This window comes from Lepisma saccharinum, chromosome 4 (assembly GCF_977018435.1).
Source record: "Lepisma saccharinum chromosome 4, izLepSacc3.1, whole genome shotgun sequence".
NCBI lineage: Eukaryota > Metazoa > Arthropoda > Insecta > Zygentoma > Lepismatidae > Lepisma > Lepisma saccharinum.
This window is the reverse complement of record NC_139232.1, coordinates 110,141,683-110,154,609: the sequence shown is the minus strand read 5'-3', so window position 1 is coordinate 110,154,609 and position 12,927 is coordinate 110,141,683. Positions and strand designations below refer to the sequence as shown.

Here is a 12,927-nt window from a genome sequence, read left to right as displayed (position 1 = left end):
TAATGTAAAAATAATTATTTTTACCTCATACCTCAGTCAACTGATTAATATAGCTAGTCAAAACAAAACTTTACAAAATTCTGCACATAATAATCAATTATATTGTGAAGTTGCATTAAAATAAAATATTATTAAAACTAGTTAAGATTACACACTAAAGCTGTGCTTAACAATACAAAACACAGTGTAAGATTGATTTTATATTCTTCCGGGGGCAGAGATGAAAAAACTAGTAATGGGGAAAAATTTTAAAACAGACATTTTTATAACATGTTGCTTTATTGGGAACATGAAGATTGAATGAATAAAGGGGGCAAATGTAAAGTAAGAGAACATAAACAAACAAACAAAACAGTGACACACTACCATCTCTGTCCCAGATGCTGTAACCTCTGTTAATGAAGGCAGAGAGGTCCTTCGAAATTAATGGGAAAAAAAACAACAATTCAATTCACAATGTGGAAACACGAAACATTACTTGTGCACTAAAATCAGGGTTTTCCTGTGTACGTAAACACTAGCTTTTATTTGTATTTCCAACATTAGTTTTTAACATAATATGTGATAGAAATACAAATAAAACAGTATCTTTTACACACACACGCAAAAAGAAAAAAAATCATGGCAGTTTTTATCTGGATCTCAGAATCAAAAAACACTGCTCGTCTACCAGTAATTCTGATTTTACCATTGCAACCCATACCAAGAGTCACAACACTAGCTTCATTGACTGTATCTGGTAGCTATTATCCACCAACTTTCCTTGTCGAGCAACAAATTCTTCTGGAAGAGTTGGGAAAGGCTCAACTTATCAGTTAAGAATGCAAACACAGCCCCTGGACTCAACCTCCCTGCTCGGTAACAATCTAAACTTTAAAAAAACTAAACTTCCTGGTGCAACAACCCTCCGAGTTGGGATCTGCCAGAGAGGCTTTTCATTGGGTGATCTGACCCATCACTGCAATTTTCTGGTTTTCGTGATCGGAGCCCGCTACTTCTTCTTTTCAAGTAGCTCCCCAATTATCCCCGTCTAGTTGGTTGCACGGTGCAACACGGAGTCGTCTAGTTCGTTAATTTGGAGTCAAGTAGTGTATTTTGCATCTGCACGGTCTGCCCTACCTTCCGGACCGGTGTATGGTCACGTGGTGCATGCTAACTAATCAAATGACCATTTAAAAGCAGCAGACTGGCATTTGTTGAATCTTCTAAAATGTAATTTTCTTGCACCACTCTGACACTGGATACACCTGCACTGTACCGAGTGTCAAAAAGTGCAGCCAACTAGACGGGGTTAACGCCGAATATTTTGTGGGCACTCACCGGGAATTGAGCCTGGGACTGCTCGCACCAAAGGCGAGAGTGCTAACCACTTGGCTACGTGCAAGTCTGCTCGGTAACCACCCCTACCTACAAAAACCCTTCTAATCCCATGCATATTTCGAACATTTTCACCTCGCACCCAAAATCCAGCAAGCAGAAGCATGGAAAGCTAGTTTACTGTTTTGTCCCACACTGTGGCCATGCTATCTGGTTATTGGGCACATGCAGGCTTCAGTATCCTCGGAGAAGATTAACACCTTTTCTTTAGATTTCGGCTTGCGTATGGGACTGGTGGCCATGGACCATCGTGAGGAAATTTGGGAGCTACAAATGAGTAGCGTAACCCTGTCATGAAAACCTATGACGACGACTGGGGATTCATCATGCTCATAGGTCACATAAATGATAAATCAAACAATAAATGTCAAAAGGTAACGACCTTTGATGCTAGTCCTAGGGTGAAGTTCAGGAGTGGCAGAAGTATTTATCAGGAGAACCAATCTTCTTGAGATCAACTTTATTCTTCACCAACCATTCGTAAAACTCCCATATATCAGACACACTACACGAGATGTGTCTTTCGAGTTTGTGTCTAGAAGCAGGAATTTAAAATCTAGTTTCAAGTCTGTATTGAAACTACATACATAATTCTTGGCTATGGTTATTCACTGCTCTACAACGAAACACACACAAAGCAATACACCCTGCAACGCAAGCTAACTTAAAACAGTCAACTGCTGTCTGCTCAAACATTCTCGACAACAATTGAACATTTTAATTATTATGAAGTACTTGAAATGCAGTTCAGCTGTTTGGCCACTGTGTTGCCATGATGCTAATTTTAAAAATTCCATCAACTTTTCTGTTAGCATGAAATGTCTCTCAAATTTATATTAGTTTTTCCAGCTAACTCCTAGATATGCATCTCAAATGGGACTGTCCTGGTCAAAAGGGGACATATGGTCACCCTAGTAATTATACAGTGGATAGCAATTTCACAGTAATATGGGACAAAAAATGTAATTTTATCATGATTAAAATGAGAAAGAAAAGTAGTAGTACAACAATTACCTTGATTGTCATCCAGATTCTTCACGATGTTCACCAATCTTATCTGGCAAAGCTCAACAGGTTCACGGATTGCAGAAACGGCACTTTCAAAGATAATGCATCTGGAAATGCAGACACATTATTTAAACATGCAAGATTCCCTCTGGTGAAATAAAATTTAGGAAAACTGAAACATACAAGGGAAACATAAGTAGCGTGAAGTGCTTTCCATGTAAGTGGTACTTCAATGTTGTAATTTCCTAGATACATTCAACTCTAATGCAGGCACTGTAAAAGTTAAATGACACATTCCAATGTATAATTTATTCCCCTTTATCCAAATAGCCAAGTGTAATGTACTGATTAGGGACTGGCTGCTTTGAATTTTTTATGATACCGGTAAATACTACATAAAAATTACTGATACTGCTAACCAATATCCTACTGTTCCAATAAATTGTAAATGCTTCTTGGAAAACAAGAATGCAGGTACATAAGTAATCAGGAATGGGTTAAACTTCTTCAAAAAAAAAAAAAAAAAAAAAAAAAAAACACTACATGCTTGGATATTTAATTGAGAAAACCATAATATATGAATTATTTAACAAAATGGCAGAATTCTGCATTAAATTATAAGATAATTACTAATATATCAGGCCCATAATATTATTGGTAATTTTTCATTTTCAACTTGAACTGCTTCAATAATTTTTTAGAAATAAAACCCTTATTTTCAAATCATGCTGTGAAAAATGGTCGTTGCATGCACAGAAGCACATTTACAATAAAATTTACATTAACTGTGTGCATGATAAATAGTGCAAGTAAAAACATTTTTATCGGAAATGGTGGGTATTTGTATTTCACATACATAAAATTAACACAGAATCAACACCGGATCTTTTATTTGAAACCACCTTGCAAGCCTGTTCGCACAGACTGTATCACAGCATATGTTCATTTTCGACTTAGTCTTCTTGAAGACAGCACTACAATAACAATAATAATAATAATCAAATACATACAAGAAGAAAATTCAAACCTGTGGTCAGAAGATAATCTGCATATGTAATAACTGGAAATCTCCATATTGGACATTTCAGAAGAACTCAATTGAAATGTTGCACCTGAAATGACAGTAGAATTTCTCATGAGCTGCACATCTGGCCACTCATAACTCGTGCCTTTAACAGACTGCCATTACGACTGCATTTGGTAAATTGTAGCTAATGGATTATATATTAAACAAGAATATGTCTTACTGGCTTATCTACATGTCAGTATTGCCATAATTGAAATATCCATTAAAACACTACTCAATCTCCATGTAGCAGGGATCACTGAAATAGAAGTTCAAGGGAATTTTCAGTGGTGACAATTTTGAGGCAAATGGATTAATGTATTTTCCTGAAAACTGTACAGGTCGTTCTCACAAAAACTACTAAAAATACAATCAACAATTTACATATTAAAAATATACAACTTACCATTCATGAGTGTCTTAAGATGCTTCTCATAAAATTCATTTTCCTTCTTCGTCACATCGGCACAGTTCCCGCAGACTCGAACAGGATCAACAAAGCACATTCTTGGAAGATTTACTTTAGTTTCACAGCAAGTTTTGCAGTAGATTTGTCCACATCGTCTGCAATGATGCTGAAAGATCAAGAAACAAACTTGTAGACTTTTCAATTTTAAAAGACTAGCATACAAGGAGATGATGTCACCACTGTGCCATCGAGGAGAGGGGGGTGGAGGGGAAAGAGAGAGAGAGAGGGGGGTCCTGCTTTTTTCCTTTCATAGCTCGCTTACTCTGGTTGCAGCACATTAAGACAAAACTGTAAACCCTGCCTGTGTTTGTTCCTTGCTTTCATCTAATCTGCTGCAATCGGAGTTATTTACTTCATAGCTGGTAAAACAGTATTCTCACATTCATGCAGATGTATTCCAGACACAAAGTCAATACTTTCCAATTGCAACTGCACAGCGACAACACTGAGAACAAGTGCATATATCAGGGAGTGAAAACAAGCATTAGCATAGAAATTAAGTACCTATATACTTACATTGTTACTATTATACTTTTTGAGCACACTAGGATTAATCAGGCATGAAGTAAGTAAGTTTCTCAAAAATTCAAACTTACTGTTTTGCAATTTATAAATAAATTTGTTAAATAGCTTATAATGTCTGTAATTTAGAAAAAGATATTCAAACTTTCATGTTTATTACCATTGATTTAACACAGTTTTTATTCTCCTGTAAGACTTCAAACAAATCATTATGGGTCATTCCATGTCAAGTGAACCAAATTTTGATCAATTTTGAACGTGACCATCTCTGATTTTATTCATACTTAGTTGTTAAGAAGAAGTACCACCTAAGGTAGAAAAACGGCAAAATTGGAGATTTGTATCTGTTGTAGTTCTCCAGTTAGAACCCTCTGAAATATGGAAAAAAGCACAATTTTCAGCACACATGCAATCACAGAAAAACTCATATATCAAGCTAGAATTGACGTAGAACATTGAGATAAGAACCAAATTGTTGCTTTTGCTATCAGCTTTAATTGGATATATTCCATGACTCCTTCAATTTTTTTCATTGCAAGGCCATTCAAAGTTTTTTGAAAATCGAATTTTTCGAAAACCTATATTTTGATTTTTTTAAAAAAAAATGCACATAGAAACATACATACGTATTTCAACAAGTCTTAGAAGTTTTGTAATGGGATTGCAATGGGATCATAGTTTTTGACATGCATAAACAAATACTATACACTAGGTAAGACCATATGACACGGGAATATTGCAATGTAAATTCCATTCCTTTGTAAAGGGACTATGTGATTTACCAAATTGGCCAAATGGTGAAATAATGGGTATGTAGGAAAGGGGCGTAACTTGGGGGGAGGGCACGTTTTTAACAAATGTTTAAAATATATTTTAAAACAATTAAAAACTTTACAACATATAACTATATTGTAGTTTTTTTATTTTTTAATTGTTATATATCGCTATATACATATATATAATTAATATACGTAATTGTTTTAAAAATATTTTAAATATTAAATTTAATGTTTTAAAATTTTTTAAACAAATATTTGTTAAAAAATTGCCCTCCCCCAAACAAAGTGAGAGCCCAAGTTACGCCCCTTTCCTACATACCCATTATTTCACCATTTGGCCAATTTGGTAAACAACATAGTCCCTTTACAAAGGAATGGAATTTACATTGCAATATTCCCGTGTCATATGGTCTTACCTAGTGTATAGTATTTGTTTATACATGTCAAAAACTATGATTCCATTGCGATCCCATAACAAAACTTTCTAAGACTTGTTGTTGAAATATGTATGTTTCTATGTGCATTTTTTTAAAAATTTCAAAATATAAGTTTTTGAAAAATCCGATTTTCAAAAAAACTTTGAATGACCTTGCAATGAAAAACATTTGAAAAGTAGTCATGGAATATATCTAATTAAAGCTGATAGAAAAAGCAACAATTTGGATCTTATCCCAACCTTCTACGTCAATTCTAGCTTGATTTATGAGTTTTTCTGTGATTGCATGTGCGCCGAAAATTGTGCTTTTTTCCATATTTCAGAGGGTTCTAACTGGAGAACAACACCACATACAAATCTGCAATTCCTACCTTAGGGTGGTACCTCATGACAATTAAGTATGAATAAAATTAGAGATGGTCAGGTGTTTTTCATTGGTTCACTTGACATGGAATAAGCCTTATGCAATTGGACCTCAGACCATAAATTCTTCAAACACACCTGCAGGGGAGGACAAAAATTAAAATAATGCAGGTGCCAGCCAGTTTTTCTCAGGGGCCTTTTCTTCGCCCAAATACAAGTTAAGAAAGCCATGAACCCAACTTAGATAAAGCTACACATTTTGAAATGTGATCTTCAAAGCATTTAATTTAATAATTAACACACAACTGGATTAAAAGTAATTAATTTTTGCACAGGGGTGGCCTTCCTAAAGAAGGCAGACTACCATATCGCTACAGATTTTAAAATTCTGCTATTATGGCATGTTTATTATGATTTAATGATTCACATGATACAGAAAACATTACCGAAAAAAACATACTATAATAGTTGTTTAAAACAAAACGATAATGAAAATTTCCATAAGCAAACTCAAAATTCATTTTTTGAACTGAATTTAAAAATTCAGGCACCAGGTGAAATTTTTTCAGGTTCCTTGGCAACTTGGCATCCTGTATTTTACCTGAAAGATTTTTTTTTCGGAACGTCACTTAGAAAATATTTCAATTGTAGATAAGAAAATACTGAATGTGTAAACATCATATAGTTTGCAGCAGGCACACCTCCAATCCAGTAAACCATGAAATAACACCAGTTAACTCCAATATCCAAAATCGAGGGAGAAATTAAAGTAAATGAAGCAATAAGAACTAAAGCCACATGACTTACTTCATTAACATATAATTCAATGTACTTACCCTTCTGTTTATGAAGTCAAATCTAGTCTTGCAATATGTGCAGTGTGAGCTCTAAAAAATACATGGATAGAAACAAATCAAAATCATGTTTATCCACACAGAAAGTGAAATATTGTCACCGATTATAAACTGAAACATGTGTAAAAATATTCTAAACATTTGTGGGAGTAATAGACACACGCAAATTTTGACCACTTTGCTGTAAGTTGGCTTTATCAAATGCAATGGAAGCACTTGTGAGAGAGCTCCATAAAATCACTAAGAAAAACCCATTTTTTGGTCCACTTTATTTAAGCCCAGATAGACTAATTGGTACTGGGCTGGTGGTTTAAAGTGGGACCCAAACCCTCATAGGTACTAATTTACTATTACCTGAACAGATTTCTTCATTTTTACACAAGAAACTACTTATGGTAATAAGTTCCTGTACTATTGTCTAACATCTGGAAGGTGTTTTCTGTGATGTGGGAATGTATCATAACGGAAATTCATGTTTTTGTTGACAATTAATTCTCCGACGGACAATAGCCTTTGGTGCGTACCCCTTGGTAGATCATCACGAGTCGTGCTTGTGTTTGTTGATGTTCATTGGGATGCAGTATTGCAACCTTCTGTGTTTCCAACCAAAAATACAAACACGACGTGTTGTTGATGCGTGGTGAAATAGTAAATTTTTGTTCGTAAAACAATTCGAAAAATTTAAAAAAAAAATCAACTTAGTATTTTTCAGTTACAAAGGTTGAAAACACTGCATAGCGGATGAAAATCTACAAAACACAAGCACGACACGCGATGAGGCACGAAGGTGTACGTGCCATATTGTATTTTCCGCAAGCGAAAACTAAAAGAAAGAAGTACTCATAATGTGAAAAAGTGTAATTACTTTCATAAAAAAAAATGTGAATACACCTTAAAAAATGTTCCGCAAAGCAAATAGGTACGTACGAATGTTAAAAATGACGAAACGAAGAAGTTATAGGTGTTCGGGGAATAGTAAATTTTTATCCTTATCTGCCTCGCGGAACATTGTTTAAGGTGTATTTACGTTTTTTTGATGAAAGTAATTACAATTTTTCACATTACGAGTACTTCTTTCTTGTAGTTTTCGCTTGCGGAAAACACAATATGGCGCGTAAACCTTCGTGCCTCATCGCACGTTGTGCTTGTGTTTTGTAGATTTTCATCTGCTATGCAGTGTTTCAACCTTTGTAACAAAAAATATTACTAAGTTGATTTTTTTTCGCATTGTTTTATGAACAAAATTCTTACTATGCTTGCCTAACCTAACCTTGCTGGAAATGGTTCGTGGGGCTATCCGTGAATGGTTTTTGGGGCTATCCGTCAATGGTTTGTGGGGCTCCCGGTATGAATTTCACCACGCATCCATGACACATCATGTTTGTATTTTTGGTTGGAAACACAGAAGGTTGCAACACTGCATTCCAATGAACATCAACAAAACACAAGCACAACGCGTGATGATCTACTAAGGTATACAAGCCAAAGGTTACTGTCTGTCGGAGAATTAATTTTCAACAAAAAACATGAATTTCCGCTATGATGCATTCCCACATCACAGAAAACACCTTCCAGATGTTAGACAATGCTACAGGAAAGTATTACCATAAGTAGTTTCTTCTGGAAAAATTAAGAAATGGTAAATGTCTGTTATATATCGGAGACACATTAAAATCGGATATTTTGTGTTTCGGATGGTTCGTACATAGCAATTGTGTATTGCAGAACATAGTTGAAGATGCCATTATCCTTTTTACACAAATATAACTTCGATTTTTCACATTACGAGTAATTCTTTTGGTTCCTTTCTTCCGTTGGGGAACATATAGTACGCGCACAGCTGTGGATCATCGCGTATCGTGCTTGTGTTTTGTCGATTTGGAGTGGGGTATGCAGTGTTTCCACCTTCTTAACCGAAAAATACCTACTTTCGTGTTCATTATGTCATCACAAACCACTGACGGATAGCCCCAAAAACCATTCACGATAGCCCCACGAATCATTGACGGATAGCCCCAAAAACCATTGACTGATAACCCCAAAAAGCATCCACGATAGCCTCAAAAACCATTCACGATAGCCCCATGAACCATTGACGGATAGCCCCACGGACCATTTCCAGCAAGGTTAGGTAAGCATAATTAAAAAAAATTCTAAAAAAAAGGCACGTTTGGAAACAATGGTGAGACTGCGTGACTTTCGACACTCGCGCCATTTGTACGAACATAATGGAAATAACGGCATAATGTTGTCGCTTTGCTCAAAATACAAGTTTATTATATCAAAAGTGCTTTTTTCTTGTTGTGCAGCATTCTACGGTGAGAAAATACCTCCACGAACTTTCAAAATGCTACAGAAACTCATTTCCGTAAGTAGTTTCTTCTGTAAAAATAAAGAAATGTGTCTCCGATATAACAGACATTTACCGAAGAAATCTGTTCTGGGAATAGTAAATTAGTACCAATTGTATTTTTGGAGCGATTTTACAATACAGGGAATTTCTCCATTTTGTTTGAAATTCGGCATACTCACTAATTTTGGCCCCCTAATCACGAATCTGCAGTCAAAATTTGGCGCTCACACGTGGAAATAGCAAAATAATCGAAATTAAGTTCTTATTTCCACACCCTCGATTTCCGAATTTCCCGCCGGTTCCGGGCTCCGCCCCTGGGGTAATCGACCTACCGCCCCCAACCGCTATCGCGGCCCCGCCTCCGCTCCGCTCCGCTCCGGCTTCCCGCCTATATCTATAGACTCCCTGTTAAGGGCATGTTAGAAAGTGGCCGGATTCACCTGCCCCAAATAAGCGCCAAATTTTTACGTGAGTGCCAAATTTTAAGTGCAGATTCGTGATTAGGAGACCCAAATTAGTAAGTAACCGAAAATTCAAACAAATTGGAGAAATTCCCTGTATTGTTAAATTATACCGTATTTTTCAGTGAAGAAGGTTGAAACACTGCATACCCACAACTGGAGTCAAGATGTGCCCGCCATATCGTGTGTTCCAGAAGCGAAGAAAGGAATAAAAAAAAATAACTCAGAATGTGAAACATTGAGTTTGTTTTCGTGTGAAAAGCATAATGGCACCTTGAAGTATGTTCCACAATACACAATTGGTAAGTACAAACCATGCGAAACACAAAACATCTGATTTTAATGTGTCTCCGATCTATGAAACTGGTTCCGAAATTTTGATGAGAAGTATTTACAAAGACTGTTGAATGAAGTTAAACATGTGTAGGCCCAAGTTCCTTTTGTTTTATTCCGATTTCTTCATGCTATGTACGTAATTTTTTCATGATTAGATTTCGATTTACGTCTGTTGACACATGCCGCAGAGTTTTAGCAATTACTTAATGTGTTTCCTTGACACTGTTTTTTTCACCTCCATATACTCCTGTACAACTCTGTCCTTGCTAACAGATATTCATTTACTATCAAAATGTTTCAAGATTTTGTTCAATACATGCTTTCGTAGTTATGTTAGGAGGGTCTGATCAGTCCGAATATTTATTTGAGTCATTATAGACATTTGAGAGAGAGAAAAAAAAGGTTTAATGGAATGGGTTATTAACTACAGGAGTGTACCTCTTCCCGATATTCAATGACCTTGCGTAGTGGAACTTTTAGTTTACCTTGTGTCACAAATAAGCTAGCTACCTAATATCTGACAATAAAAATCTCAATCTCAAGCCTATTAATAGCATAGAATTCAGTCGAGTATTAGTAGAGTATTCCGAAATGTTTACGCGCTCCTTCCATGGGCAACCAATGTAGGTTACTCAGATCTAAACATTACGATTCTTGGAAAATAAAATGTCAGTTTTCACTGTAATTTCAGTTACTTACCTCACTGTCAGGTGTCCAAGGAGGCTCGCATAGTTCAAAAGGGCTTTTATAAATTTCATTTGTTGCTACAATTCGCAGTCCAGACTTCGATTTAACCAATTTCTTGGTACTGACATTGCTCCGATCTGCCATTTTATGTAATCGGCAATGTTGCCAACTGCCCACTTCCTACCTGCTTCATTTGACACGTCTTTCGTATGCAAAGAAACGTAAACAAAAATTACGTAATTCACGTAACAAGTAGCATTTTGACTTTTAAACAAGACTTTTATTTTTTCACTGCCTCAATTACATCATTGGGATAACAGGAATGCTCCGGTTTTTCGTGCAACAGGAATCTTCTGCACGACACGCGCTAACGGATTTAGGGGGTAAGACAGTCACTCACCCGAAAAACAAAATAACTGTTTTATTTTTTTAAAAAAAAACTTACAATAAGCTTGTAATAGGAGGATTATTTTCCCCTTTGTACATACGTTTTTTTCTCTAGTGGGATGTCATGTATATAATTTACATATCCGTTTGTGAAAATTATTTTTTCTGCCTTGTTGGGCGGTGGCGTAGTCGGTAGAGCGCCTGACTGCCACGCGCGAAACCCGGGTTGGTTGATATGTTAGGAATTTGTCCCCACATAAAGCGGTAACAGGGCTCACCCAGACTCATGGACGTTCCTCTGGAAAATGAATGTCCATCAAAAATTATATATTTCACATAATTTCATTTGTCACAGTAATTTAAGTTATTATAAATTCGTTGAAGAAACATGATAATTTCAGACTGAAATAGTGTATTTTGAGGGGCATCACTATTATGGGGGAACATATGCCTCCCTTGACCCCTCTGGAAAAAAATCGGCGGACGTCCATGCCTGGCCTCAATTCCACGAGTACCTGGAGGAGAGGTAAAAGGCTGCTGGAGCATGGTGCTGATCACCACCTCCAAAATGGCCTAGATTGAGAATGGGAGGGGCACTACACTCACATCCCATCCCTAAATGCCTTCATGGCATGCTGCTATATGCACGGGTACTTCTACCTTTTTACCTGTGCCAACATCGGGTTGTAATTTAACAAAACGGCAAGCTTACGTGTTGTTCCTTGTTAGTTGCTGGGTACCAGTTGAACAACTCAATCATTTACCCCAGGGAAAGTTGGCAAAACAAAATAATTGAGTTCGTGTTTTAAGTCCACTTTATGTACAGTAAGCCTAATTGGGACTGGACCTACAGTTTAAAGTGGGGTCCAAACCACTATGTTCCTCCAACGGGTATTGAATCTGGGACCCCTTGATTACAAGGCAACGACACTGCACCATCGGGGAAGCACTTCAAAACGAAATAAATAACTGATTCTGCCCCCTCCCCCAAAGTTCCCCCAATGGAAGGTCCCAAGTTAAGCCCATGATGAAATACATTCTATTTTTGAGGCCAACATCGGGTACCAACTGAAATACGAATTATGGGGAAATATTGGCAAGTTGTGCATTAGAAGTGTGAAATTTATGTTTCTTGCTTGCTGAGATATCATCAGATACCAACTGAACAACAAATCGTTTAGCCCATCCGGTAAAAGAACACACATGCCCACGCTGGGATTCAAACACGGGACCCCTGGCATCGTAGTGTGCTGTTATAACCACTCTGCCAAAGAGGGAAGCATGGATCTGTAGAAATGCATAAGCACATTTACATTTGGTTACAACTTTTCATTATTTACTCATCTATTGTACCAAATAGAAGATAGGATACTATTATTATTGGGGCTGAACCGATATTGATAGCAATGCAAATATTAATCCAGATTCTCACAGATACCAATAGTGATGTTTGAAACATAACAATTAAAAGTTGTCCAAAATATTAATATTACTACATGCATCAATTTACCAGTTCTCCTTTGGAATACTATAGAATTACAGTTAATCACAATATCCCATTTTTATTTACACAATACTTGTGCAAAAGAAATGAAATCTTCAAATTTTGCATAATAGTTTATGAATGTTGTGCATCATTTCTGCAAGTCCCATAAAATGCCCAAATTCTGAAAAAGTAACCCCCAGTATAGGTGAATAAAATCCAATGGAAACTTTACAATACCGATACATTGGGATCTATCGGCTCAGCCCTAAACATTATTTCTTTTGAGAATTTTATTGCAACAGCCTAACCCATCTCATCCCAGATTCAAAAATTTGTGGTAATG

The 12,927-nt window shown here is 36.4% G+C and overlaps 1 protein-coding gene across 1 annotated transcript in view; it reads right to left on the bottom strand.

The window, feature by feature from the left end:
* The window catches only part of LOC145986753 (zinc finger FYVE domain-containing protein 21-like), a 28,308-nt gene extending 17,398 nt beyond the window's left edge, over positions 1-10,910 (bottom strand). Inside the window, exons 1-5 of the mRNA XM_083121135.1 lie at positions 10,724-10,910; positions 6,857-6,907; positions 3,858-4,026; positions 3,413-3,497; positions 2,392-2,492 (exon numbers count right to left, since the gene is read on the bottom strand). Of these exons, the coding sequence (XP_082977261.1) occupies positions 2,392-2,492; positions 3,413-3,497; positions 3,858-4,026; positions 6,857-6,907; positions 10,724-10,855 (538 nt within the window). The 5' untranslated portion in view covers positions 10,856-10,910. The remainder of the gene's footprint in view (positions 1-2,391; positions 2,493-3,412; positions 3,498-3,857; positions 4,027-6,856; positions 6,908-10,723) is intronic.
* Between the last annotated feature and the right edge of the window lie 2,017 nt (positions 10,911-12,927).